The sequence below is a fragment of the Oryctolagus cuniculus genome, chromosome 20 (assembly GCF_964237555.1).
Source record: "Oryctolagus cuniculus chromosome 20, mOryCun1.1, whole genome shotgun sequence".
Classification (NCBI taxonomy): Eukaryota; Metazoa; Chordata; class Mammalia; order Lagomorpha; family Leporidae; genus Oryctolagus; species Oryctolagus cuniculus.
The window spans coordinates 10,083,188-10,105,802 of NC_091451.1; the positions used below are offsets into that span (position 1 = coordinate 10,083,188).

The 22,615-nt window shown below is 36.7% G+C and overlaps 1 protein-coding gene and 1 pseudogene across 10 annotated transcripts in view; one reads left to right on the plus strand and one right to left on the minus strand.

The window, feature by feature from the left end:
* C20H14orf39 (chromosome 20 C14orf39 homolog) overlaps window positions 1-22,615 on the plus strand; it is an 87,362-nt gene that overhangs the window by 31,212 nt on the left and 33,535 nt on the right. For 9 of the 10 annotated variants that reach the window (XM_070065073.1, XM_017349489.3, XM_051826392.2 and 6 more), the window contains 7 exons: window positions 1,898-2,018; window positions 3,424-3,512; window positions 6,759-6,889; window positions 7,524-7,600; window positions 14,747-14,808; window positions 14,904-14,962; window positions 17,717-17,778. In XM_070065073.1, coding sequence (XP_069921174.1) covers window positions 1,898-2,018; window positions 3,424-3,512; window positions 6,759-6,889; window positions 7,524-7,600; window positions 14,747-14,808; window positions 14,904-14,962; window positions 17,717-17,778 — 601 coding nt within the window. The remainder of the gene's footprint in view (window positions 1-1,897; window positions 2,019-3,423; window positions 3,513-6,758; window positions 6,890-7,523; window positions 7,601-14,746; window positions 14,809-14,903; window positions 14,963-17,716; window positions 17,779-22,615) is intronic. The other variant, XM_051826391.2, reaches the window with a different exon arrangement.
* LOC100348022 (ribosome production factor 1 pseudogene) lies at window positions 18,500-19,758 on the minus strand (annotated as a pseudogene).

Consider the following 22,615-nt stretch of genomic DNA (forward strand, 5'->3'; position numbering starts at 1 on the left):
TCCTAAACCATCCTTTTAACTCCTCTGTTGCTTGCTCCCTCTGTGTTTTGGTTTTAGCCTATTCTAGTTTTTATTGTTGTTTGCTGCCCATCTATACATGAACTTCTCAGTGGGAAAGGGGAAAGAGTGGTAGATCCTGAAGATATTGCAAGAGTAAAGGGAGTTGGATGTGGAATGGAATGAGATTTAACATTGCATGAAAACATGATGAAACAGGAGTGGATGTTTGGTGCAGTAGTTAAGACATCACTTGGGACATCTGCATCCCATTGTCAAGTGTTTGGATTCCAGTGAGAGATGGCAGATGACTCGAGTAATTGGATTCCTGCCACCTACACTGGAGACCCAGATGGAGTTTCAGGTTTCTGGCTTCAGCTTGGCCCTACCCTGGTGGATGTGGGCATTTGGAGAGTTAACCAGTAGATAGAAGATTTTTCTCTGCCTCTGTCTATCTGCCTTTCAGATAAAATAAAAATAAATAAAGAAAAAATGGAGGTATGATGAATTTAAAGATTAGGAGTTAAATATATGTGCAAAATATTAAATTGATACTTTTGATAGCTATAGCTTTATAAATCATACAAGTATTCACCTGTACTTTTGTATTCTAATATATAAATTGTCTAATTTTGAGGCAGAATAGGAAAGATCTGATAAATGTTTTAAGTATTTTTGAAAGAGAGAGAGTGAGCACTCCTATCCCATGGTACATTTCCCAAATGCCCACACATATGAGACTGGGCCATGCAGCAGCCAGAAACCAAAATTCAATCCAAGTGACCCAGGATGGGTGTCAGGGACCCAGGTCTTTGCACCACCATGTAGTGCCTCCCAGAGTGCACATTAGTGATGGAAGTTGGAATTGAGGTCAAGGCTGGGACTCCAACTCAAGCACTCCAATATAGATGCAGGCATCCCAAGTGGCATCTTGGCCAATTGCTTGTCTTGTCTTTGGAGTTCTTGTTCACTGTCACTATTCTATTCATTTTTAATTCTCTTTAATAGGTGTTAGAGTAACTTATGAAATTGTTTCAGCTAATAATCATGATGTTTATTAATAGCTGAAATACTATTTGAAACTGATACAAGTCCAATTCAAGGAGAAAGTAGAGATGGAAGATCTACCTGCACAGTTCTGCACTGATAAACATTATCGAGCCAAAAAAACAAAACAAAACAAAACAAAACAAAAGAAATTGGGTTGATTTTTTTCCAAGATTTATTTTATTCATTTGAAGGTCAGAATTACATAGAGGAGAGGCAGAGAGAGAGCGAGGTCTTCCATCCGATGGCTTACTCCCCAGTTGGCCGACACAGATGGAGCTGCGCCAATCCAAACCTAGGAGCCAGGAGCTTCTTCCTGGGCTCCCACGTGGGTGCAGGAGCCCACGGACTTGGGCCATCCTCCACTGCTTTCCCAGGCCACATCAGAGAGCTGGATTGGAAGAACTGGTGCCCATATGGGATGCTGGCGCTTCAGGCCTGGATGTTAACCCACTGGGCCCAGGATAGATTTTTAATATTGGCTTTGAAACAAATAGATAATGGGCAAATGAAGTTAAATTTGGACCTGAATTATGTGTTACTAGTTTTGCCAAATGACACAGTGAGCTTGGGTAAGAAAAACTGGGAGAAAAAACTACCCTGTGAAAATATTAAAGAAAAAATGCTAACAAAATAATTTGGATTAAATATGTTTTAAGCTCAGAATATAACATAAACAATAAATTATCTTTGTTAGTCTGCTGAATTATTAGTCTTACCTCTGTTTTCAGATATTTTTATTACTTCTATGGAATATACATATAAATAATGTTATATAATATTAACTTTGATATAGTACATATATCATAAATATAAAATTTATTTATATGACGTAGTTCCTTAACATAAAAAGAGTTAATTTGAGATGTAAAACACAAGAAATTCTTAAACATGCCAACAGCTTTACCAGAAGTTCATCTGAATTGAAGAAAGAAGCAGAAGAAATGGAAATAGAAATCAATTATTTAAATAAGGTATATATTTTGTCATGTTTCTTAATAGGTATAATGGTATGTTGGTTGATAGTTTTACTAAAGATATGCTTGAGAGTCTGAGTATGAGGAAGGGTTTACGATAATTTATTTGCCTCTGATTTTCCTTGAAGCCAATATGATTTCATATACTGAATATATTCAACTATGAATTTTGGGAAATAGTTTAGCCTTCTTTGAAGTTTGAGGAAAGAAGAAGAGGAGAGAACAAGATGTAACTTAGTAACAGAATTTAATTGCATTAAAATAGCTACAAAGGTATTTTCCGAAGAAAAAAAAGGAACAAAACAGTAAGAATTTAATCTTGAAAATTTTATGAGTGTAGTTTATAATCTTTAGAAATTTAAGCTAGAACTTATAATCTTTGGAGATCTAGGCTAGAACTAGATCCAGCCTTTATGATTTTCTTGAAAATATCTTTAGTGTCATCCACTGAGTTGTAACTTTCAGTCACATAGGTGAGAACCCATCAAAGTCACTTTCTAATTAGATGAGAACCCATCAAAGTCACTTTCTAATTTTGAGAAAAAATTGAATATAACACCTACTTTTTAATTTTTTTTGAAATTCTGTTGAAGGGGATATATTTATCATCTTTACTTATGAAGTACAAAGTGACAGTAATGTAATTTTAGTAATGAGAAAGGACTTTTTTTTTTAAAGAAGGTATTTCAAAGGAAAATGGTATTAAAAGATTTAATTTGGTGCCCCAAATTTTGAAAGACCCTTCATAAGCATGAATTTCAAGCATTATCAGCAACAAAATTGTATTTTTTAAAAAAGATTTATTTATTTGAAAGGCAGAGAGAGAGAATGAGAGAGAGGTGTTTTCAATCTGCTGGTTCACTCCCCAAATGGTCACAATGACGAGCTGAGCCAATCAGGAACCAGGAGCTTCTTTCAGGTCTCCCACGTTGGTGCAGGGACCCAAGGACTAGGGCCATTTTCCACTGCTTTCCCAGGTCATAGCAGAGAGCTGGATTGGAAGAGGAATAGCTGGGACTTGAACCAGCACCCACATGTGAAGCCAGCACTGCAGGTGGCGGCTTCACCCTCTGTGCCACAGCACTAGCCCCAATAAATGTGTCTTTTAATTCCATTTTTTATGAACTGTTTAAAATGGCCATGTATGTGGTAACTATATACTATTTACTATTCAAGGAAGCAATCTCTATTTTGCTTTTGACTTCTTTTTAAAACAACAAACATTTGCTAGTGGAGTTACAAAAAAAGCTAAAGGGATGTGATTTATTGTTAATTTTGACCCTGTTTTAGCAATTTTTGATAAAAGAATATATATAGGGAAAATCATACTCATTAGTTAACACATACACTCACTACTGCTTTGCAAGTAGTTGTTTTGCTTACCCATTTTTCTGTTTGCTAGATTGCGAGACTCTATGAAACTAAGAATCTTTCAGAAAGTCTAGAAGAAAAGAACAAAAGTACTGAAAAGAGAAAGGAGTTGAAAGAAAGGTATGGTTAAACTTTAACATTGGATTTTATGTGGACAAGTTTTCTGTGTTCAAAAGTTTGAGTGTGTTCTAATCTAAGCCACTAATATTTTCACAGTTTCCACATATTTTTTGTGCAGGCTACTTATGTTAATTTCTTTTATTTTTAAAAAGATTTATGTATTTACTTGAAAGAGTTACACACATACACACACACAAACACACAGAGGGAGGGAGAGAGGATGAGAGGTCTTCCATCTGCTGGTTCACTCCCCAGATGGCCACAATGGCTGGAGCTGTGCCCATTCAAAGCCAGGAGCCAGGAGCCTCTCCCAGGTCTCCCATGTGGTTGCAGGGGCCCAAGACTTGGGCCATCTTCTACTGTTTTCACAGGCAATAGCAGAGAGCTGGATCGGAAGTGGAGCAGCTGGGACGCAAATGGGCGCCTTGTGGGATGCTGGTACTGCAGGTGATGGCTTTACCCACCATGCCACAGCACCAGTCCCAATTTCTTATAAAAATAACAAACTTTATGAACTAATACTCAATTCTAATTGTTAGTAAAGCAAGAATAATTTGTAGAGAGAAAGATGACAGCAGCACTTCTGCTATTCTCTGTATAATCTGTTGTTTTGTCGTGATAAGTTAGCAATAGAAGTAAAACCGGGGAAACAAATGGGAACAGCGATGCATTTTCCTTTCTATCACCCTGGTCACAAGTTTGACCAATTCTTCCTTTGCTACAAAGGGTGACGATGAGCCACGTATGCTACTAAATTTGTGGCTTGCATAGTTTTTTGGTATTAGTGGTAATGACATTAGTGGTATAGGCATTACAGATGAAGATTGCTTTTTGTCTGTAATTATGTGACAAAAAGTACTATTTTTGTTTCTGATTGATTTTTACTTTTTCTTTCTTTTTCATCCTCTTAAATTCCTTTCCTTAGTCTTCATTCACCCTTATCCTGATTTTTCAACATGCTCCTCTCCCAATTTGCCATATCCCATTTCCTTAGATCTGTTTATTTGATGTCCCCACTCCCATGCAGCATATCTTTAATTCCATAATGAAATTGACTGAAAAAAGGTACTGTAAATGTACAGAATTTTGCTTTATGTGTGGCATTTTAATTTAAAATTTTGTTTACTTAAAGGAACTTACATAATTATTTAATAATTTTAAAAAGAGACTTATTTGAAAGGCAGAGCAATAGACTGGGAGGGGAAAAGAGAAAAAGTGAGAGAGATCTTCTGTCTGCTGGTGCACTCCCTAACAGCACAGTAGCCATGTCTGGGCTAGTCCGAAGCTAGGAACCAGGAACTCCATCTTGGTCTCTCACATGGGTTTCTTGGTTTTACTCAGTGTATAGACTAGTACCGCTTATCCATGATTTTGCTTTCCATAAATTTTGTTTACCAGTGGTCAACTACAGTCCAAAAATATTAAGTGGAAAATTCCAGAAATGAACAATTTTTAAATTTTAATCTTCATAGCTTGGTCAGCTAATCTTCATAGCTTGGTAAACTCTTTCATTGTCCCATTTCTTCCTGCCCAGGATGTGATTCACCCCTTTGTCCAGTGTATCCAGGTTGCATTTGGTACCTGTATACTGCCCCTTCATTCCCATATCCTTTCCCCGTGTTAGTCATATCACAGCCTTCTTGATTATCAGATCAACTGTCACTGTAACACAGTGTTTGTGTTCAGTTAACCCTTATTTTACTTTCTAATGATCCTAAAGTGCAACTTGGCCCCAAGGTGGATATGCCAAAGAAAAGCTGTAAAGTGCTCCCTTTAAATGAAGAAGGTAAAAGCTATTGACTTAAATAAGGAAAGAAATAAAAAAACTATGCTGAGATTGTTAATTTCTATGGCAAGAACAAATCTGTGTGAAATCGTGAAGAAAGAAAAAGAAATTCATGCTGATATTGCTGTTGTATCTCAAACTGCAAAAGTTACAGCCATAACACATAAAAACTTAGTTAATGTGGAAAAGGGATTAAATTTGTGTATGTGTACAGGAAAAAACATGGGAGAGAGATATATCTCATATTTATATATTTAATATATATATACATATATATATGAAACTATCCAAGGTTTTAGGCATTTACTGAATCTTGGAACATATCCACCATGATAAGGGAGTGAAGAGTTACTCTATTTTGCTAATATTTATTCTATTTCTTTGAATTAGAAAAAATTCAGTGAAGTTGCTCTTCAACTAAGAAACTTAAAAGACACATTTATGATTATAATATTTTTATTGGTTTCTGTATTCACCCTAGTTGATTTGTTTCTGTATAAATCTTTTTCAACCTCCAAGTACGCTGAAATAGAAAATGTGTTTAAAGTTTTGGCTTAAATGGTCTTAATGTGTTTGAAAAATCTTCTTAAATGATTTTTTTAAATGTTCATTCTATTTGGAAGGGAGAAAGAGAGAGAGAGAGGGGCACATAAAAGTTCTTTCCTTTCCTTTGGTTCAACTGGTTCCCACAGTTGACAGGGCTGGGCAGAGCCCAATCCAGGGCTAGGTCTCTCATGGAGTCTAATTTCTTGAGCCATCACTTACTATCTCCCAGGGTACACATTAGTAGGAAGCTGGAATTGAGAACATACCTGGAACTCAAACTCAGACTTTGATGGGATGCAGGTATTCCAGGTGGGGTCTTAACCACTATGCCAAATGCCTGCCCCCGGTTATGTTTTAAAAATAAGAATGTGGTATACCAGGTCAGGCATTTGGTGTAGAAGTTAAGGAACCACTTAGGGTTGGGGTGCATGAATTCAAGTCTTGATTTTCCCAACTCCAACTTTCTGCTAATGTACGCTGTGGGAGGTTGCAGGTGATCACTCAAGTACTTGGATACTTTTTACCCCATAGGGAAGACCAGAAGCTAGTTCTGAGCTTCTTCCTTTTGCTTGGTCCAGCTCTGGCTGTGTTGGGAATTTGGGGACTGAACCAGCAAATGTAAAGTCTTATTTCTGTCTCTCTGCCTTCAAAATAAATACATAATTTAAAAATAAATAAGTGTGTGTGTTTAAAAGTTATAGTATACTGAGAAGAACACTGTACTTAATAAGGAAAAATTTGCTTTGGCTCTGACCATACTAACAAGTAATTTAATGATATTGGGCAAATCTTTAAATTCTATGGATCTCAGTTTCAATATGTCTGCAGAAGGAGAGATTTTTAACTACACAGTATTTATTTTATAGTTTTGAAATACTTAACTAATATTTAATTTAATCAATTCTTCTCTTTAGAATTTTTGAAAAAGATGAGCATGTGCTTGTATTGAATAAAACCCCTCAAAGTACTAAATTATTTCTTCCTTATGAATCTCAGAACTTAGTAAGACCAATAAAGATACATTCTTCAGAACCAAGAGTTACAGGTACAGTATGCTTATTATTCAAAAATTTCATTTTCTTTGCAAACACACAGAAGAAGAAATAGAAAGAAGCAATTTTAGTTATCATTTGGTGTATAAGAACTTATATAGTCAGAAGTAGCTGTTTTAAATCTTTCTGAGAGCAAACAAGAAATGTCCTTTTTTTCTCTTTGAGAAAGAAATCACTCACATGATATATTTAAAAAAAATTCTCTGATCAGGTTGCACAGCTATCAGAGGAGAATGAATAGCTTTATCTTTTTCATTTGAGGAATTGTATGTGAACAGTATGTGAGATTTGAGTGAGTAGCAGACTTGATTGAGGTTTTATAAAATGGATCTACCGATTAGATTAACTACATTGGCTGTTTTCCCGCTAGCATTAATATCACCACTCTACCTTTAGTTACCCATTATAAAATGTAGTTTTGTCAGTTGGACATTTTGCCATTACACATTCTGATTGTAGTAACTGTTGCATTGTGAGAAATTAAGCGTTTGTCTACAATTTATTTTAATTTAAATTAAGTATACATGCAGATTTGATTTTTAAATTACAAGGTTAGGTTAAATGTTGGGGATAGTATTTGATTCTGTCTCCAGAATTGATTTGAGGTAATACTACTTAATAATCTAGATAAAAAAGAAGAAAGTTCTGTGAAGTGGTCAAAGCTCGCCAATATTGACTTCAGACAAAAAGAAAATGATACACAGGTAGGTATTTACTTTTTAATAGTACAAATTAAATATTTGCTTGCATTAAATAAAATAATGAATGTACTATACTTATTATATGGAGGGGTGTGTGTTTATGTGTGGTAAACATATTAAATCAGCCACTAAACTCAGGGTTAAAAAAATTAAAAAATTTCAATATGATATTCTGAACATAATTTTCCCCCTTACCCCTAAAAATAATACAAAATATATTAAAATACAAAGCTCTGTACTTAGTAGACCAAAACTATGAGAAATCTCTGAAAGAGGAAAATAGGATTAGATTGAGAGAGAAGTTGTAGCCTGGGACATGCATGAGACAACATTGTTCCATTAGATAGAAGTCTGGAGATAATGAATAGGGCAATTGGTTGGGTTATCTTAGTAGGGGTTAGTTTAGTTAACCTCTCTTCATCCCATATTCACTCTGCGTTTGATCAGGACCAGCAATATGAGGACTGCCTCCAGATGAAAGCAGTGACTATGAGAGGTGGGTGAGGGGGACAAATGGGTACCCTGGGTGGTTCTTGATGCTAATAAAGAATAAGGAGCACACCACCTACAAAGCTATTGGTGTTACACAGCTTTGTTTCTCCCATCCTCCTGAAAATAGTCTAGAGGAAAATTCTCACTGAAAGATACAACTATTTTCCCATTAATTCATAGATAAAGGGTAACAGTGACCAGTGTATTTAGTGAAACTTCAGCTTAAATGTATGGTAATTATAAAAAAAATTTTAAATCTGTTATTAAAATTCCAGATGCTATCAATGTGGAATGAAAGTGGAAAGATAAATGAGAAAAAAAATTACTAAAATTCTTTTGGGAGGGGGTGATGGAGGTAGGTAGAAAAGAGTAAATTTATACATGTAGGTTAAACATTTAAGGGTAACCATCAGAATAGAAATAGAATGTGTAAGTTTTAAGACAAAAGGGGCTGGCGCTGTGATGTAGCGGGTAAAGCTGCTGCCCACAGTGCCAGCATCCCGAATATGGGTGCCGGTTCAAGACCTGGCTGCTCCACTTCCAATCCAGCTCTCCACTATGGCCTAGGAAAGCAGTAGAAGATGGCCCAAGTGCTTGGGCCCCTGCACCCACGTGGGAGACCCAGAGGAAGCTCCTTGCTCCTGGCTTCGGATTGGCAGAGCTCCAGCCATTGTGGCCAGTTGGGGAGTGAACCAGCAAATAGAAGACATCCCCACCTCTCCCTCCCTCCCTCCCTCCCTCCCTCCCTCCCTCCCTCTCTCTCTCTCTCTTTCTCTCTCTCTCTCTTTGCCTCTCTCTGCCTCTTCTTCTCTCTGTGTAACTCCCTTAAATAAACAAAAATATCTTTAAAAAATTTTAAGACAGTAGAAGAAAAAAGGTAAAGCAAGGAAAACTTAAGCCAACAATAGCAGGAGTAGGAGGGGCATAGAAAAAATAGCTAGAAAGCATTCTAAGTACAAAACTCTAAGTACAAAACAAATGCAAGATGCAAGAAATAGTTCTGAGCAAACCAGAACAATGATCATAAAAATGAGACTGGGTTAAATACTCATTGAAAGACAGAGGCACATCTATGGTATATATAAACAAAATATAGCTATGTACTCATACTGTTAAAGCACAACACCTGAAACAACTTGACAAAGGCTAAATATAAAAGAGTAGAAAATATATGTGAAGCAAATGCAAAACAAAACAAAGATGATATATAACAAATATCATATAAATAGAGTTTAAGGTGAAAAACATTAATGGCGTAAATGTAGTTCATATTTCTAGAAGAATAATTCACTAAGAAATCATAAATACCACATTGGGTTAAATTACAAAGTTTCAAATTATACAAGTTTAAAATAAATATTGATGTAATGCCAAAGAAATCCACAGCACAAGAGGCTTGAATGTAGCTCTTTCAAAAGTACTGATTTTGAGTTCAGGGTTTAAGTTTGGCTGCATGTGAGACAATAGAAATCAAACCAATAAGATTATAGCCTATTATTATAGCCAAAGTGAACATTTGTTTTTCATTGACCTGCCATGAAATTCTAATGTAGGTGATTCAGACTCCAGGCTCAGGGCACCATCCTATTATTTCTCAGGCTTTTTTTTGTGCTATCCTGTGCTTTTCTGCTGTCCTTCATGCTCAGCTTTCACTTCCCCATCACCTCATGTAGTCAGAAGTTATCTTTTCCCAGACATAAATGAAAAAAGTAGAAAGGCTACCTAAGTTAGTCCCATTTTTAGGGATCTTTCCTGGAAGCTCCTTAAATGGGTGTTGATGTCATTTTATTGGCAGAACTTAAATGGCTAGCTCTCTCTTCAGGAGAGATTGGAAAATACAGATTGTTGTGTTTAAAGCAGAACACAAGGAAAAAATACACTTTGGGTAGGATAGGCAACTGACAGTTTCTGCCACAGGGAAATCAAATAGATGAAAAATAAGATATAGGGGATCTGAATAACAATCAGTGATTAGCAAACTTTGTACCCAACATACAAAGAGTACAATTAAATTTTTGTTTGCAATATTCACCAAAATTTTCCATTTACTAAAGTATAAAAGATATCTTGACAATTCTAAAGAATTGCTATCTTCACATCCCATAATATAAAAGATGTCAAACAGAAAGATAATCTCTCCCCCAAGGAACTAGTTTGGAGCCAGCACTGTGGCACAGCAGGTTAAAGCTCTAGTCTGCAGCACCAGCATCCCATATGGGTGCCGATTTGAGTCCTGGCTGCTCCTCTTCCAATCCAGCTCTTTGCTATGGCCTGGGAAAGCAGTAGAGGATGGCCCAGGTCCTTGGGCCCTTGCACCCATGTGGGAGACCTGGAGGACACTACTGACTTTGGATCAGCTCAGCTCTGGCTGTTGCGGCCATCTGGGGAGTGAACCAGTGGATGGAAGACCTCTCTCTGTCTCTGCCGCTCTGTAACTCTTAATTTCAAATAAATAAATAAAATTTTTAAAAAGAATGAAAGAAACTAGTTTACTTAAAATAAACAGGGCCAGTGCTGTGGTATAGTAGGTTAAACATCCACTTGTGGCACCAGCATCCCATATGGGTGCCGGTTCAAGTCTTGGCTGCTCCACTTCTGATCTAGCTCCTTGCTGAAACCAGTACAAGATGGCCCAAGTGCTTGGGCCCTTGCACCCACATAGGAGATCTGGAAGAAGCTCCTGGCTCCTGGCTTCAGACTGTCACAGCTCCAGTCATTACAGTCATTTGGGGAGTGAACCAGCAGATAGAAGACCTCTCTCTCTCTCTCTGTCTCTGCCTCTCTCTAACTCTGCCTTTCAAATAACTAAATCTTACAAAAAAAATTACAGTCTAGACTAGTCCAGGTGTAGCCTATATGTTTTAAGCTTGAACAGTCATGCTCGGGATTTTCTGTATTCAGCCAAGGAGAATGTAGTGTGTTGCTGTTGTCTTTAGTTTTAGATCCATGATCTCACAGTGAAGGATGCTTTTTCAAGAGTCTCGTCTGTAAAATGGAGTCCCTATTATCAGGATGTCACTTCAACTACATTAATAGGTTATCCAGTATTTTAAATAAGTTAAAATATCCCCTACCAATAGTTTTAAACCCATTCCACAGTCTTAATTACATATTCCTGAATGAAAAGATTTACAGTTCAGCTTTGCTTACATAACCATTGAAAAATACTTAGCACCAAAGCTTGCTTCCTGTAATGCCAAACAAATCAGGAAACTACTTCAGTATGTGTTTCTTCTTTTTAAACAAGGGGGCAGTTATTTGTAGAAGGCAGTACTTAGCCTCCAGGTATACTTCCCAGAAATGGCATATACCACGCAAAGGTCTAGATGCTCTCATGCTTTCAAAGTGAACTGAACTTCTTAGCCTGATGTGCATAGAAGCATGAATGGTGAAGTTGAAGATCAATATTATAACTGTTTTTTCTATTTATCTGAAGCACAGTAAAAAAAAATCGGTACACTTTGGAAATTCAGTGGCACCGAAAATTAGTTATTAAGAAAAAGACTGGGGCAGCACTGTGATGTAGTAGATTAAGCCTCTGCCTGCAGCACCAGTATCCCAAATGCTCCTCTTCCGATCCAGCTCTCTGCTATTCAGCTCTCTGCTTTGGGCCCCTGCACCACGTGGGAGACCCAGAAGAAGTTCCTGGCTCAGGATTGGCCCAGCTCCTAACATTGTGGCCAATTGGGGGGTGAATCAGTGGATGGAATACCTTTACCTCTGTGTCTCTCTGTCTGTAACTCTACCTCTCAAATGAAATAAATAAAATCTTAAAAAAAATAAGATTTGGAAAAAAAATAAGTTAAAATAGAAAATTTTTAAAAGAATGATTAAGTTGGGGGGAATCTGAACTTCCAGGGGTGAGCTTTGTGGCACAGCAGGATAAGCTGCTGCTTGGGACACCCATGTCCCATATAAGAGTGCCTGGAATCAAAACTCAAAATGCCAACAATATCTATGGTTGGTCTAGGCTAATGCTAGCCACAGTGATCACCACTAGAAGTCTTGTTAAACATCGTAAGAGAATATTATATAAGATTTCATACCAATAAATAAAAAAATTTAAGTGAGATGGACAGTTTTCTAGATAACATAAATTGCTAAATAGGCTGGAAAAAGATAAAATATGAATAAATTAACAGTAAAAACTAAATTTTAAGTAAATGTTTCTCTTTTTTATTCCCCCTTCTATCTTTTAGAATTGTTTGTTTAAAAGATTATTTAATCCAGTGGTTCTCAACTGGGGGTACTTTAACTTCTCAGGGAAAATCTGACAATGTTTAAAAATGTTTTTATTGTCACAGTGTGGGAGTGAGATGCTACTAGACTGTAATGGGTCTAAAGATAAGCCTTAACTAATGATTATCCAGTCAAATCTCAATAGTGTCAAGTTTGGGAAATTCTCATCTAATCCTTAAAAATTAGGTAGAATTCACCTGAAAAAACTGAGTCTGGTATCTTTTGAAGAGTAGGAGGGTGGGTGAGAGAGACGAAAGGAGGAAGTACTTCTAGATAATAAGAGTTCATTAATTTTATTTATCTTAAAGATTAATTATTTGAGAAGGGGGACAGAGCATGAAGAGAGAGAAAGAAAAGCATATACTACACACAGAGCTCCATATAATGGTTCACTCTCCCAATGCCTCCAACAGAGAGAGAGAGAGAGAAACACACACACACACATACATACATACATACCACTACCTTCATACAGTGGTTCACTGTCCAGATGCCTCCAGCAGCTGGGGCTGGGCTAGACTGAAGCTGGGAGCTGGGAGTTCAGTCCTGTCTCCCACAGTGGCAGGGACCCATCCACTTAAGCCATCACCTGCTGTTTCCTGTGGTCTGCATTAGCAGGTAACTGAAATCAGTGGAGCCAGGACTCAAACCCAGGCTAGATGGGATGTAAGTTTCCAAAGTGGCATCTTAACTGCTAGGCCAAACATCTTCTGTCCATTTATTTTTTACTTAAAAAAAAAGTATGTCATTAAGGTATAATTCACATACTGTTAAACCCACCATTTAAAAAGTATAAATTTAGTGATTTATAGTACATTCACAAGATTGTGCAATCATAGGTACTATCTAGTTCTATAACATTTTTTATCCCCCCATTTAAAATGGCATCAAAACATGGTAATTATAACATTGTTGTGCAGAAAAAAGACAAATTGATGAACAACTACTTCTAAATTTAAAAAATTATATATAGCAACAGATACTTGTTAAAAAGATAATAACAGAATGGACAAAGGATTGCTATCTAAAATGTATAATATATTTAAAAATGCCTAGTAACTCTTACAAATTAATGAAAAGACAGTAAAAATGGGCAGAAGATAAGAAGGCAGTTCACATAAGAGACAAGGGACCACTAAAGATAATAAGATGCCTGACGCCAGGAGTACAAGGAAATGCAAATGTGTTTTCACCTCTCAAATTAGCATTCATTAAAATGTTTCATATTATCTAGTAAGGTCAAGAATACTAGTGGTATAATTTTGTACAGTCATTTGGAGGAGTAGGTCACAGTACTTATAAAATCAAAACTGCTTAGGCTCAGCAGTTTTGCTTCTTGGCATCTACTCAAAACAGATACTCAAAATATATGGGTAGTTGAATCTGGAGCCGTGTACAGACATTTACCTTGTCTCAAATATATATCAAATAGTAATATCATTTGTTCTTTAAGGGAGTTTGACATATTTTTATAATCTAAAAGTAAAATAAAATGACAGAATTTACTTATTTTAATAAATGAGAAGCTTCTGTTAAAGATATTTTAATTTGGGGTCAAATAACAAAATTCAGGGATTATTCAAAAGAGCAGCAACACAGGGAGAATGAAAGGCTTGAAATAAACAATAATAAAGCAATGATAGATACTAATATTGAAATATTTTATTTACAGTAATAAATGAAATATTATTTTCCAAATATATTTTTTTAAAAGTTCAGGGCCAGTATCCGATATGAGCAGTTGTTCAAGTCCTGGCTGTTCCACTTCTGATCCAGTTCCCTGCTAATGTGTCTAGGGAAGCAGTGGAAGATGGCTCAAGTGCTTGGGCTCCTGTACCCACATGGGAGACCTGGATGGAGTTCCAGGCTTCAGCCTAGAGCAGACCTGGCTTTTGCAGCCGTTTGGGAAATGAACCAGCAGATAGAAGATCTATCTCTGTATCTCTCTCCCTCTCTCCCTCTGTCTCGGTATCTCTGCCTTTTAAATAAATAAAATCTTTTTTTAAAGGCCAAGCTATAATCTTTTAATCTGTTTTCCTTTCCTCTGTGCAATTTAAGAGGTTATAGAGGATAGAGGGACACAAAAATTAGGTAATCAATTGAGAAAATGGTAAGATTCATTTGATTGGGTATAAATATGAATAGAATAATATTTTAAAAGCTTTAACTTAAAATGTAAAGTACTATCACAAATAGTTATTATACTTTTCGAAAATGTCAGATTCCTTGAGAAAACCTTCTGTTGTATTTGGCTTCATGTTTGTATGTATATGTGCAGTTAACATTTGGAGTTGCTGATATTGATAATAATGGTGGTGGTGAAGAAGCTCATGAAATGACAGAGCCCTGAGTAGTTATGGCAAATGAAAAATTTTTGTTTTGTGTAGCCAGTTCTGATGCTTAATTTCTTTCTTTCAGATATTTAGTGACTCTGGTGTAAATAGCCATTCAAAAAGTTCACAAAATCTAATGCAATTCAGGTAATTTTTAAAAATAAAAAAGTGCCTTAATTTCCAAAAGAATTTCTGAATATCAACTTAGGAAATGATATAAAAATGTATTTATTGCATTCTAGGTTGTTATCTCCACAGAAGCAATCAAATTGTAATCAGTGGTTTGAAAAAGGACATACAGGTATTCTGTTCATATTTTTCCCAAGTAGCAGAGAAAATAACATTATGTTTTTATTCTTTTCAAATACGTTTACTGAAGAAAAATCTGAAAACAAAAATGTAAAGGAAACAAAAATACCACCAGACTTCAGTGACGCCATATATACTTATTCAGATTCTTTTGGTCTTTTTTTTTCTATTAGTATATATGCTTTTTCTTTTATCCTCCCCAAAATTTTTAAAATTTGATTTTATTTGAAAGGCAGGGGTGGGGGAAAGGGAGAGGAATAGATAGAGAGGGTGAGATAGAGAGAGATACATCAATCTCCTATATACTAGCTCACTTCCCACATGCCTGTAATAGTCAGGGCTTGACTAAGCGGAAGCCAGGAGTCAGAAACTCAATCCAGGTCTCCTCTGTGGGTAACAAGAACCCAACTCCTTGAGCTACCACCTGTTGTCTTCCAGGGTTGCATTATCAGGAAACTAAAATTGGGATCCAAACTGGGATTAAAACCCAGGCAGAGTTGTGGGGGTCCTAAGCAATGTGTTAATCACTATGCCAAACACCCATCTCAGGACCTTTTGAAATGAACTCCAGATTCATGCTTTGATGAAATTACTATGCAGTGAAAAGTAATAGATAGGACTTAGATGCAAGAAGCAAAAAATGATAAAGCTTTCAGAGATTCACATTGAAAAACATCTTCATGACTTTAAGATAGGGAAGGATATTCTTTTTTTTTTTCTTTCTTCTTTCTTCTTTTTATTACTGGAGGGGCACAGAGACAGACAGAAACACATAAAAATATAGTTAGATACGTGTGGCAGGTTTTGGAGGAGAGCACTCCCATCCTCTGGTATATTCCTCAGATGCCTGCAATAGCCAGGACTTAGCTGGGCTGAAGCTGGGAGCCAGAAACTCAGTCTAGATCTCCTATGTGGGTGACTCAAATATTTGAACCATCACCTGCTGCCTTTCAGGATTTGCAGTGGTAGGAAGCTGGAGTTAGTAGCTGGAGCTGGGATATGAGCATCTTAACCAGTGCTTTACTGTTAGGCCAAATGCCTTCCCTGTAAAGGATTTCTTAAAGAACTATAAAACACAATCATAAAAGAAAAACTGATAAATTTGGCTATATTAAAATTAAGATATCATGGAAAGAGCAGAAGGCAGACCACTGAGCAGGATGTATTTGCAGTACATGAAACTGTCATAAGAATAGTTTCCAAAATAGGTAAAAAAATCCTGTCAATAAAGCAGAAAGACAACCCATCAGAAATATGTTTAAAATATGCAAATAGGCACTTCAAATAAATAAAACTATTGTGACAGAAAAGATGAAAAGATGCTCAATGGGTGGGGTGTTTGATATAGTGGTTAAGACACCACTTGAGAGGACGGCATGCCATATTGAAATGCCTGAGTTCTCAGTCCCAGCTCCAGCTCCACTCCCAATTCTAGCTTCCTACTACTAATGCAGATTTTGGGAATCAGTCAGGAATGGCTCAAGTAGTTGGGTTGCTGCCACATGGGAGACCTGAATTGAATTGCTGGTTCTTAGCGTCAGCTGAGCTCAACCCAGCCCAGCCCAGCCCAGCCCAGCCCAGCCCCAACTATTGGGAGCATTTGGAGAGTGAACCAGCGGAGGAGAGCTTACTCTGTCTCTCTTTCTCTCCTTCTGCCTCTCAAATAAAATTAAATAAATAAATTTTTAAAAGAAAAATGCTTAGCAAAACATAGAGCTGCAAAATAAAACCACAGTCAGATATCATTACACACCCACCAGATGAGCGCAAAATTCAGAAAGCCTTCAATACTAAGTATTAATGAGAATATAGGACAAAAGAAGCTGTTAGTAAATTACTATGTAATGTAATCAAAGCTAAATTATAACTGGGAGGTAGCGCTGTGGTACAGCAGGTAAAGCCACCACTTGCAGAGCTGGCATCCTGTATAGGTGCCGGATCAAGGCTTAGCTGGTCCACTTTGGATTCAGCTCCCTGCTAATGCATCTGGGAAAGCAGTGGAAGATGGCTCAAGTACTTGGTCCCCTGTACCTATGTGGGAGACCTGGAACAAGCTCCTGGCTCCTGGCTTCAGATTGCCCAGCTCCAGCTGTTGCAGCTATTTGGGGAGTGAACCAGAAGATGGAAGATCTCTCTCTGTCTCTCCCTCTCCTCCCACCCCCCTAACTCTACTTTTTGAATAAGTAAATAAATTTTTAAAACATTAAAACTGGAACTGATAATTTTGTACACGAAGACTAAATGATTTTCTGAGGCTAGTTGAGGGCTGCTTGTCACAACTACTTTGGAAAGCTTCAGCATCTGTCAAATGAGTAATAAACATACTCTAAACTTCATAGTTCCACTCCTAGGTGTATGTCTAGAGAAATCCATGTACATACAAACAAGGATATTATCAAACAATGTTCATAGCATCATTGTTGATAATAGCTTCAAAGCAGAAACACCCAGATGCCAATCTGCAGTAAAATGGATAGACGTATTGTGTTGTGTTTTACAATGGAATATTTTAATCAGTAAGAATAAGAAATCTATGTGTGGAATAATATGGATGAATCTCAGACATATATGCTAAATAAAAAGCAGGACATAATATCATGTATATATTATTTTATTAGACAACATTATGAAATAGGAAAATTTGTTTTATTTAAGTGATAAAACTATACAAAGCAAATTAAAATGACTATCACAAAACCAACATTTTATTACAATGAGTTACAAAAAAATTTCGTATAACAAACAGATGCTGAGTGTGGAGATAAAGGGACAGTGAGACCTTTAAGAGAATCAAAATGTACTTCACAGGTAAGTAAAATGTTCAGTTTCTAATTTCTAATCAAAACATTCCAATATAAAACCTGTGTTCATTTTAATTTTAGATTTAGTACAGTGAAGGTTGATTATATGACATGTATTTAGCTTCATAATTAGGAAGTTACAGAGAGTTACAGAATCCATTTTTCATATTAAAAATTAAACCACAAAAGGGAAAATATATAAAAAGGTGTTATTGATAAGTGACAATATATATCAAGACCACCACTGAATTGTGATTGAGGAAAACAGATTGAATGATTTACCATAGGAATTACAGACCAGTGATTCCTGTAAAAACATCTTTAAAAGATTTTATTTATTGACTTATTTGAGAGGCTGAGTGACAGGGAGAAGAAAAGAGAGTGAGAGAGAGCGAGACCGGCATTGTGGCATAGTAAGTTAAGCTACCGCTAGTGATGCTGGCATGGAATTTGGTATAAGTGGAGAAAGTGGAACATTGATAATAAGGGCAGAAATGTGCAAAAATATGATAAGCCAAAGACAGCAGGATTGCTTAGAATTTGAATTACTTTTCCCTTTTAAGGAGATAGCATATACATTCCTTTTAAAAATTTTTATTTAAGTTATACAAGTTTCATGTATTTCATATACAGATTTAGGAACACAGTGATACTTCCTATTCTGCCCACCCTCCCGCCCATGCTCCAGCCTTTCTTCCTTCTCCTCCTTCTCCTATTCCAATTCTTAATTTTTTTTTTATGAAACAAAAGGTTTATTAAACCTAAATGACTTACATTTACTATATAAACAATGGCAGTCCAGGGTACTTGGTCATTTTTGTCCAGACATGAAAGGGAGTTTTTGAAATCAGTAAATGCCATTTTGAAAAGGGTATTCCATCAGAAATAATTTACCAAGTTCAAGATAGGCCTGTTCAGCAAAATCCAAGTTATCCCCTCAGTACTTTACAAATGAAATTTTCTTCTACTTGTGTCCATTTCCCGGGGCTTATGGACCCATTCATATTCTCCATATTTAGAATCAAAGGTTCCTTTCTGAAGAGATCTTAATTTTAAGGTAAAACGTGGTCCAAGTTCCTGAATTCCTGCTTTCTTTTCACTCTTGAATATGTATCTGTGAAATCTGAAGAAGATATAATCCTGCTGATTATGGAATGTGGCAACTTGCCTTCCAATAAACTGAGGATTATGGGGAAAGAGAGAAGCAAACATACGACCAATAGAATGACCTAGCCGTGTTGTAAAATTATTCAGAATTATTTCAGGTCTGTGTTCTGTGGGGTCCTTGCCTCTTCTCTTAATTTCTTTACGAAGACGAACACTACTCATTTTAAAATGAGCAGTTGGACCATTTGGCAAATGACTCAGAATCAGTCCATTTGGTGTTTTACGATCTTCATTAATAACAATCAGATCTGTGAAATCTTGAAATGCACTGTGGAATAATTTTTTTCAGAGCCAGTCCTCTTCTGTAATAAACATGTGAGTTTGGTATAACTGTGGAGAGCTGTTCACAAAGTTTTACTGTTCTCCCATGAGGTCTATCTGATGTTGTGATGAGAATCTTGGGAGAAGTTTGTTGAAGTAAGAAGCAAATTCATCTGTAGCTTCATCATAAGCAACCTCTTCATCATTAGGGTCTACTATGGTTTCATCATACACGCGCTGGTTGTCAATGGTCTTGGGTACAGGCTTTGGTGGAGCCTTATCACCAAGAGCCTCTCTGTTTTTTAAGTTTTTTCTTAGCTGCCAACTTTTCCTTGCGCTACTGTTGCTTCCACCACATGAACATTAAGTGTTGCTGCTGTTTGTTCTTAATCTTGGAAATGCTGAAACCTGGGGGAAATGCAGCTGCTTTCGGGGGCTGAACCCCACTTTCTGTCGCCTCATCCCCAGCGACTGTAGCCTCCTGCGGTTCTTCGGTAACGGCTTTCCTTTTCAGATTTTTCTTCCCCCAACTGCCGGTCTTATCTGCGGCCTTCGCCATTTTCTTTGGTTCTTTGCCCCAATTCTTAATTTTTACAAAGATCTATTTTTAGTTTATTTAATGTTCATAATGTTAACCCTACACTAATAAAGAGTTCAACAAATAGTATGAAGATAAAAAAACACTGTTACTCAACAGAAGAGACAAGGGCAGTAAACAGTCATAAAATCTCAAAAATGTCCATTTCACTCCAATATATTACATTTTAGGTACTCTATTAGTTACCCAAGATCAGGGAAAACTTATGATGTCTGTCTTTTTAGGACTGGTTCATTTCACTAAGTATGATGGTTTCTAGTTGCATTCATTTTGTTGTAAAAGACAGGATTTCATTTTTTCTTTTACAGCTGAGTAGTACTCCATAGTATATATACTTTTTTATCTAATCTACCCATATTATATATTTCTTTATCCAATCCAGTGGACATCTGGGTTGACTCCATATCTTAGCTATTGTGAATTGAGCTGCAGTGAACCTGGGGTTAAAGATAACTCTTTCATATGCTGATTTCTTTTGGTTTGGGTGAATTCCCAGGAGTGGAATGGCTGGGTCATTTAGTAGATTTATTTTCAGATTTCTGAGGAATCTCAATACTGTCTTCCATAATGATTGAACTAGTTTACACTGTTACTAACAGTGGATTAGGGTACATTTGCCCCACATCCATGCCAGCATTTGTTGTTTGTTGATTTCTGTATGAAAGGTATTCTAACTAGGGTGAGGTGAAACATCATTGTGTTTTGGATTTGCATTTCCCTGATGGCTAGTGATCCTGAGCATTTTTTCCAGTGTCTATTGGCCGTTTGAGTTTCCTCTCTTGAAAAATGCCTGTTCAAGTCCTTTGCCCATTTCTTTACTGGATTATTTGTTTTATTGTTGAATGTCTTGAACTCTTTATAAATTCATCATTTTTTCTAGATCTGAAAAGAATATCATTGGTATTTTGATTGGGATCCTATTTAATTTGTAAATTGCTTTTGTTAGTATGGACATTTTGATGATATTGATTCTAATCCATTCAAATGGAAGATTTTTCCATTTTTTATGTCTTCTTCTATATCTTTCCTTAGTGTTTTATAATTATCATTGTAGAGATCATTGACATCCTAGGTTAAATTTATTCCAAGGAGGCCGGCGCTGCGGCTCACTAGGCTAATCCTCCGCCTAGCGGCGCCGGCACACCGGGTTCTAGTCCCGGTTGGGGCACCGGATTCTGTCCCGGTTGCCCCTCTTCCAGGCCAGCCCTCTGCTGTGGCCAGGGAGTGCAGTGGAGGATGGCCCAGGTGCTTGGGCCCTGCACCCCATGGGAGACCAGGAAAAGCACCTTGCTCCTGGCTCCTGCCATCGGATCAGCGCGGTGCGCCGGCCGCAGCGCGCCAGCCGCGGCGGCCATTGGAGGGTGAATCAACGGCAAAAGGAAGACCTTTCTCTCTGTCTCTCTCTCTCTCTCACTGTCCACTCTGCCTGTCAAAAAAAAATAAAAATAAAAAAAAAAATTTATTCCAAGGTGTTTAATTCTTTTTGTAGCTATTGTGAATGGGATTGACCTTAAAAGTTCTTTTTTAGCCATGGAATTGTCTATGTATACAAAGGCTATTATTTTTGTGTGTTAATTTTATATTCTGCCACTTTACCAAACTCTTTTATGAGTTCCAGTAGTCTCTCAGTGGAGTCTTTTGGATCCCCTATATATAGAATCATGTCATCGGCAAATGGGGATAATTTGACTTCCCCCTTTCCAATTTATATCCCTTGATTTCTTTTTCTTGCCTGATGGCTCTGGATAAGTCTTCGAGGGCTATTATTAAATAGCAATAGTGAGAGGGGGCAGCCTTGTCTGTTCCAGATCTTAGTAAGGATGCTTCCAGCTTTTCCCTATTCAATAGGATGCTGGCCGTGGGTTTGTCATAAATTGCCTTGAATGTGTTGAAGAATGTTCCTTCTATACCCAATTTGCCTAAGGTTTTCATCATGAAAGGGTGTATTTTATCAAATGCTATCTCTGAATTTCTTAAGATAATCATATGGATTTTGTTCTTCAGTTTGTTAATGTGATGTATCACATTGATTGATTTGTGAATGTTGAACCATCCCTGCATTCCAGGGATAAATCCCACTTGGTCTGGGTGAAGATCTTTATGATGTATTGTTGGATTCAGTTGGCTAGTATTTTGTTGAGGATCTTTGCATCTGTGTTCATCAGGAAAGTTGGTCTGTAGTTCTCTTTTTCTGTTGTTGTATCTTTTTGAGGTTTAGGAATTAAGGTGATACTGGCTTCATAGAAGGAGTTGTGGAGATTTCTCTTTCTTTCAGTTATTTTGAATAGCTTGAAAAGAATTGCAAATAGTTTTTCTTTAAATATCTGGTAGAATTCAGCAGTGAAGTTATCTGGTCTGAGCTTTTCTTTGTTGGGAAGGCCTTTATTACTGCTTCAGCCTCAGTCTTGGTTATTGGTCTGTTTAGGTTTTCCATGTCCTAATGACTTAATGTTGGTAGTTTGTATATGTTCTGGAATCTATCCATTTTTTTCTGGGTTTCCTGATTTGTTGGCATACAGCTCTTTGTAGTAATTCCTAATGATTCATTTTATTTCTGTGGTATCAGTTGTCATATTTCCTTTATCCTCTTTGATTAATTGATTTGGGTTTTCTCTCTCTTTTTTTGGTTAGTTGGGCCAATAGTGTATCAATTTTGTTTATTTTTTCAAAAAACCAGCTCTTAATTTCACTGATTTTTTTGTTTCAGTTTTGTTTATTTCTTGTCTAATCTTAATTATTTACTTTCTCCTTTTAAGGCTTTCCACTGCATTTTTTTGATCTATTAAATTCTTCATTTCTAATATTTCATTTTGATTTC